Source organism: Bidens hawaiensis, unplaced genomic scaffold (assembly GCF_021521415.1).
Source record: "Bidens hawaiensis isolate Kalapana, Puna unplaced genomic scaffold, B.hawaiensis_p1.1 tig00035949_1, whole genome shotgun sequence".
Taxonomy (NCBI): Eukaryota; Viridiplantae; Streptophyta; class Magnoliopsida; order Asterales; family Asteraceae; genus Bidens; species Bidens hawaiensis.
Window position 1 is genome coordinate 25,323 of NW_027496268.1, and position 7,568 is coordinate 32,890.

Sequence of the window (7,568 nt, forward strand, 5' to 3'; positions counted from 1 at the left end):
CAAAAAACTCATCTTGGTTTTGACTCGCTTCCCTTGCTTCGGAACGTTGACAACGAAAAGAATGATCGAGGAGCTGTTTAATATAAAACCACAACACAGGATTTCAATTCAAAACCAACCACTTAAAAGCTTAAAATTGAAAGTTTCAGATTTTGCAAACTACTTATTATACATATCTGTTATAGAATGTACCTTTTATAGAGCTTCCAGACAAATGATCTTCCCTCAAACGGAAGTTTGCAGGAGGTGTTGGGATCGAACTCTGCAATCTATGCACTTCAATTCAAAAACAGAACAGAGAACAAAATATTACAAAATGCAATGTTTTTAAAGACTTCATTAAACTGTTTAAAAAAAGTCGTTATACCGACTTATACCTTCACCACTATGAAAATCGCTCTGGGTGAGACCTTGCGAGTAACCCATTCTTGACTTTCTCACATCCTCCGAAGATCGGTTGGTGGGATCTCTTCCATCTTCAGTGTCATCATCTCCCTCAGAAGTTGTGGCCGAAATATAGTCAGCCGAATTCTCAGTGTATCGGCTTTTCCTTCCAAATTTCAGCAAGCGTTTGAATCCTTTAGTCATATCCTTACGAGACTGAACATCAGAAGAACTAGGAATCAGGTTCGGTTTTTGAGTGATCTCCCATTTTTTCCTCATTCGAGCAGCATTAGCCTCTGCCGCGTGTGGATTCCAAGAGGCAGGGCTCGTTGTCGGAGATTCAACTTCAGACGCTTCCTGAGTATAAGAAAACGCATAATCAACTTGTGATGTGTTGCAGTGTTCTGATTCAGAATCCAACAATTTCGCTGACTCATGACTCATTCTTGACTCGCTCTCCTCTACAACTTGATCTTCGGTTGCGGTTTTATCAAACTGTTCCTCAAAATAGTTTTTAGCCACACTTGGAGGTTCATCCTCTTCCTCCTTGTTCATAGCTTTAGGCGGCGCCATTGAAGCTTTCAACTTAGCAGTATTCTTTCTCAAAAACCGCTTCGGCTCCATGTTTTTCGATCGTGACAAAGCGACACCTTCTGAGCTCTCAAATAAAGTCACAGAACTCTTTCTCAATGACTGAGACCTCCTTGACTTATCTTCCTTGACAGGAGGGGTCTCTTCATTGGTGCTTCTGCTGCGTGTATAGTTTCTTAACCGAGACCGAACTTCTGCTGCTGCTGCAGATGATGATGATTTGGTAGGTGTTGAATAAGGCTTTGTGTTTTCTTTAGAAAAATTAGGGACAGACTGTGCAACAGGATTATTATCGGGCTGCTGCCGCCTTCTACCGGAAGTAGAGGCCAGTCTTGTAGTGGATCTAGGAATTGCAGCAGCTGGGGTGCGAGGTTGCGGTAGTTTACCTTGAAGTGACCCAAAATCTAGATTCTGCCATCACAGTTAACAAAAAAAAAAAATAAATAAATAAAAATAATAAAAAAAATAAATAAATAATAATAATAATAATAATAATAATAAAAACCATGTTTTAAGTGATGAAGATTATAAAGCATATGAAACTAATGATGATAACTGATAACATTACCTCTTCTCTGTTTAAAGCCGACTGAGCGTTAAATGATGTGCGCCTTTCTGCACGTCGACTTGCACTAGATGCAGAATTATGCTTATCAGCAGACCACGAAAGTCTGGCTTTCATTTCATAACTCTGGCGTTCAAGGACATCATGCATTTCTTTCATCCTAGCTTCTTTTTCGACTCCATTAGAATCCCATAGTTCCGTAAGCCTTGCATCTCTTTTCTTCATGTAACTATCATACAACTTCCCTCTTGAATCATCATCAAAACTCTGCTGAGCCGGAGAATCAGTTGGTGTTTCAACCTGCTTTCGGAAAGATGACAATTTTGTTATCTGATCGGATTCCACGTCAAAGGCCTTCTTTTGACCCGAAGTCTCTCTAGGAAGTCGAAGCTTATGCTGTTCAAAAAGCTTTTCAAGCTCGTTCGCTTTCATTTGAAGCTCGTCGTTGAGTCCTTGATTCCCTTTTAATTTCCTTGATCCAGATCCTCCTTGAACAAATTTCCCAGATAGAGGTGTACTACTACTACTACAAATATACCGGTTAACATAATCACCATCATCCTTATATCTTGTGTGTTGTGTAGCAGCAGCAAGAGCTTCCTGAATATTCGAACCCGATTTCTTTGTAGGAGTATTCAAAGTCATGGTTGATCAGAATTGAATCATCATCATCGGACTCTTTTAAGGAAGTGGAAGAAGTGGTTAACTGATTTGACCTGACTAGTTAATTTGACCAAACAAGAAGAAACAATCAACGGTTTTGTAGAAACTGTATCAACTTTGAATCTTTGTAAGGGCAGGCTTGGCATTCCTTTGTTATAAGCAATTTTAAATTTAGCGATAAGCAATTTTAAATTTAGCGACCAAAAGAATAAAAAAAACCAGCACCTATCAGAAAAACAAATGATAATAATAATAATTCAGTTCTAAGTAGGACGTGTTGTTTAACTTTTCTCTAATTTAATATCTTGGAATATATATTTATATTTGAAAGATTAAATAAATCTAATGTTTGAGTGCTGCAATAGTACAAAATGACTTAGTAAAAGTAAAGATACTCATTTGTGGTTTTGTTTTATTTTATTTATAATTTAAAGGTTAATGTAGCCACTTTTTCAAGCATCAAGTGTATAAATAACCATTTACTTGAAAAGGAAGGAGTACCAAACAAATAAAAATAAAATATAAAAGATTTCCATAATTGAAAAATGAAATAGTACGTTTCAACTATAGCATTGACCAATAAGTGTAGCTAAAACTAAAAAAAAAAAAAGAAAAAAGAAAAGAAATATCTTAAAATGTACACTTTTTGGTTCGTTTGGTGTATTCTAGCGTCTTGCTAGTTTAGTTTTTTTTTATAAAATTTCCGCCATTCAAACTTAGTCATGATCTAGAATGAATGGTGTTAACAATAATAATTTGTTTTGAAAGCCAAAATAAAAACTAGGTTGATGACAAATGATCCGTGAGGGGCGTGATCCATAATGCACATGGGCCACGAGTGTTTGTTGTCAAGAACAAATTAAAGGATCCAATGCTACAAAACAAAACACTTTGAGATTTAGAGGCCCTCTGAATCTCTTAATCAAGGTGACCCACCATTGTCAGTGTTTCAATCATAAATCATACATTCAAAATAGAATCCCCAAATTAATATTATTAATAAATAAACCAAAATGAAAAGTGTTGCCTTTTTTTATTGGTTGATTCTTGATCTATGTTATAAGTTGTTCTTAAGTTGACAAAAAATAATATAATCTTACTTTAGGCGGGTGATACATACCAAACCTCTCATTAAACAATTGAAGGTCTGCTACCGAGTCATGGTTAAATCCAGCAGCCACACCTCGAGCACACGCTCTAGCTAAGTTTCATATAAAGTTGTTCCACCTTAGTCACGTACTCCTTTAGAGGCTAAATGAACCACCTGGATTACAATAAATGTATCTATTAGCACAGGTGTATCAGCATCTTAACCCAATGTGTAAATGTATATATATATATACATGTGAAGAAACACTAACCGGACCCCGGGCAGATTACTGGTAACCTGGGGGTTAGATAGATGTTTCCCACGAGGGGTTAGACCCTGAGAAGATGGTTCTACTGATAACCTGCAAAACAGACACCGTGAGCTTGTCACTGAGAAGGGGGGGGGGGGGGGGTTCCTCCTTGTGACCACCCTCCGGCGTGAGAATCAGACTAGATTGCTCTTTAAATATAAATGTATATTAAGAGATTGCTAGAGCAGATATCAGGTATATTATGATGATATAAGATAAGGTGAGATGGTCATACCATTTTTGGTATTTATAGCCGAAGGTAGGTTTCCAAGGAGGTGTGGCCGGCTGCAACAGTGTTCCTGTTCTACCAACAGTGGCCTACGCACGTGCCCTGCTGGTAGTTGGTGGGTAGGCAGCGGCTAATAGTGACCAGGCCTGCTGTGTACTATTCCTTTTCCACCAACTGCCGGCTACGCACGTGGTATGGCAGTAGTTGGTGAGTAGGCAGCGGCTAATAGTGACATACAGTACAGGAGCATGCTGCTCGCCATACTGTTGTCAATAAGCTGTCGTATCTTTAGTCAGATCTTTTTCCCATACCTCGTCAGGTACAGTACAGAAGATCTTCCCGTATCGTACGGACTGGCTTATTTGGGCGGGAGTATTCCCCCTCCCGCCCTTGTGCGGGATTGTTCCCGGCTTTGCTCATTCCTTCAGGTGACACTGAGTGATTGAGAGCTAAGTGCCTTGTGCGTGTAGCCTTGCTGCGCGGGTGGCCTTCCCTGATGGCTTGTATCCGAGGCTGCGGGGACAGGCGGAGTCCTTCACCACTGGGAGGCATTTCCTGCGGGAACAGCTTGCGTACTGCGCGTAAGGACGTCACGTCTCTGAGCATGGTTGGTCCTGCGGATCCAGTTGGTTTCTGCGCAGACGTTCCTCTTCAAGGTGAGTCTTGCGGGTCCAACTGGTCTCTGCTGGGACCTACCTCTTCAAGTCCCCCCAGTCCAATGTTCTTCTCATAAGTGTTTAATAAAGTGAGGTGAACTTTTGGACTTAAGCAAAGGGTTTTGAAAAGGGTTTTTTAAGGTTTTCCATGGGGATTCCTCCCGCGGAAGTCCTTGTCACTTGCAGAAATTCCCGAGTTTCCTGCTTGGTCTTTGGGTATGATGCGGGTAGGTCTGTAACCTCCTCGCAAGTCAGGAGCGTTGAGTCCCACTTGTGTAGATTCTCCATGAGGTTTTGGTAGTTTTGAACATAGTGATCAATTATGTTAAAACCACCAATTCCATCCTGGAGCTTCAAACAACGTAGTTCTCGACGTTCCCGCTATGCGGGGATGTTATTTCCGTTTCCGCAAGCATTGCCCAGAAGATCCTTCTTGGTTTCAATTCCCAGCGGAGCGCTAGGTATGTGAAGGGTTTTGCCTTAACACTGTACCCGCGCTCGTCTTACGGTTACTTTACTTCCAAGGTATTCCTGGCGTCAATTCCCTGCGGGTGCTAGGTATGTGAAGGGTTTCGCCTTTACACTGTACCCGCACCCGTCTTATAGTTACTTGGTTGCCGAGGTATACTTGGCTTCAATTCCCTGCGGGTGCTAGGTATGTGAAGGGTTTTGCCTTAACACTGTATCCGCATCCGTCTTACGGTTACTTGTTTGCCAAGGTTTTCTTGGCTTCAATTCCCTGCGGGTGCTAGGTATGTGAAGGGTTTTGCCTTAACACTGTACCCGCATCCGTCTTACGGTTACTTGTTTGCCAAGGTTTTCTTGGCTTCAATTCCCTGCGGGTGCTAGCTATGTGAAGGGTTTTGCCTTAACACTGTACCCGCATCCGTCTTACGGTTACTTGTTTGCCAAGGTTTTCTTGGCTTCAATTCCCTGCGGGTGCTAGGTATGTGAAGGGTTTTGCCTTAACACTGTACCCGCATCCGTCTTATGGTTACTTGTTCGCCAAGGTAAGGGGTATTTTCCCGCTTACTTTTTAATCTTTTTGAATTTTGAATTTTGAAATTCGAAGAGTTGATGGAAAGATAAGAACAGTCCAAAACTCTGAAACGTCGTGCGATGGTTTCTTCTGACTGTGTCAGGACGTGCAGGAAGTTATGGTGACGTGACAGTACATGGTCATTCCAGACGCTTTTTCAGGCGCGTGGGCGCGATTTTTCGGGCGCGTGGCCGCGAAATTAATGGTATGCGTCCTGTCAACAGCTGTTGCCAGCTTGCTTTTTGCCACGTGTCATAGTTTCATTGCACCTTCGTTTTCTCTCTCTTCCGCATTAATTTCATCGCATTAATTGCGATTAGTATATAAAGGGGGAGATGGCTCTTTGTAATCCACACTTTCACTCTTCATCTTTTAAGCGATTTCCGGCGAATACTCCCCTTTTCAGGCAAGCATTTTCCCGAAATCGTTTTCTTCTTTCCTTCACAAGATGTCGTCTCGAGATGTTGAATCCACAGCCGATGACAGGAGTACTGCTGGCGAGTGCCAGTGTGCTCTGCCTGGCGATCTGTACCGGTATGTCGTCAGGAAGTTCATGCTCGAATCTCTCGAGCCTGAGTTTCCTGAACCCCATCATACTGTGTACGATGCCCCAGAGGCAAGATCGGGGTTTATGCAACATTCTTTGTTTATGGGAATCTTAGGTTCCCATTGACAAAGTTTGTTTACCGTGTCCTTGAGAGGCACGGTGTTCATTTGACCGAGTTGCACCCCATGGCGATCGCCAAGATTCGCCACTTCGAGTGGGTGTGCCGGATTTTGGGCGTTGAGCCCTATGTTGACCGCCTGATGACCTTCTACACTTGGAGGTGCATCCAGGGGTGGTATACCCTGACAACCCGAATCAAGGGTTTAAAGATCTGCGCGACCGATCGCAGTCTTCGCTCGTGGAAGCGGGAGTTCTTCTTCATATCTGCTCGCGCCATCCCCATTGCCATGAAATTCAAGAACGGGCAAGCACTTCCCAGCCTTCACGCCTCCAGCTACCAGGAGGCGGAATGGTTTGCGAAGATATCTCGGGTCCAATATCCGGTTTACCGGTTTGTGGAGTCCGGGATGGTGATGCTGGGGATGAGCCGGGTGTGGAAGGAGACTGATGCGCGCAAGATTCCGATTGTCCTCGAATACGGTTCGAACTCTGTTCCTTACGGTATGCCTTTTTCCCTTTTGTTGATTTTGGATTCCTTCTAACTTTTTTCCTGTTTATTTCAGAGGGGAACGACCTGCAGTCGCTCCTTAATCCGCGGGAGGCTGACGGTCCCGCCCGGATGGGTACTCGTGCTCTGGACGAGAACGAGTTGCCCATCCTCGAACAAACGGCGGATCGGTTCGTGGAGGTCTATCCGCAAGGCCATGAAATCCTTAGCGCCCGTCGGCCAGGTAAGGCGCTCTTCGACCCTCGACCCCTCAATGTTGAAACCTCTGCTGGAATTCCTCTAATCGTATGTTCTGATGAGGAATCCGCAGATGGTCCTCCGTTGGTGCGGAAGAAGAAGGCTGCCGGCGGGAAGGGGAAGGAGAAGGTGGCCTCCACAGCCGATCCAGCGCCTCGGTCTGACTCGGAGACCGAGAGCGAATAGGTGACGGGGAATCTCGGTGGTGACAAGATCACCATTCCGGAGGCTGTGACAACTGTCACCGAATAGCCCAGGATGACAACGGTGACCGGCATGAAGAGGCCGGCTCCATCGGGTTCATCCCCGCCCGTCCGTACTTTCAGGCTCACAAATTTCCTTTAGCTTTTATCTTCATAGTTTAATCTTTTAACACTTTTCTTCTTTACGTAGGCGTGGATGTTGACGCATTCCAGGGTGATGCGCCGAGTAGTACCTCTCCGCCAATGACGGTAGGCTTGGTCAGCCTACCTGAGGCGTCGACCCAGGCGCCTGCGCCTGCTTCCGCTGGTTCAGTTGCTCACTCCTTTGAGCCGACTGTTCCAGCCGAGATGACGTCACCGCCGGCTGTGAGTGCGATTTTTACAGCATCCTTCACCGAGCCGGCGGTTACTATTGCTGCGGATTCC

At 44.1% G+C, this 7,568-nt stretch overlaps 1 protein-coding gene across 1 annotated transcript; it reads right to left on the minus strand.

The window, feature by feature from the left end:
- Window positions 1–437: 437 nt before the first annotated feature.
- LOC143588014 (uncharacterized) lies at window positions 438–2,378 on the minus strand. The gene is made up of 3 exons (XM_077069136.1): window positions 1,544–2,378; window positions 597–1,386; window positions 438–550 (listed from the first exon to the last, which is right to left on the minus strand). Exons 1-3 carry the CDS (start codon window positions 2,183–2,185, stop codon window positions 438–440), a joined length of 1,545 nt encoding a protein of 514 aa, XP_076925251.1. The 5' UTR covers window positions 2,186–2,378.
- Between the last annotated feature and the right edge of the window lie 5,190 nt (window positions 2,379–7,568).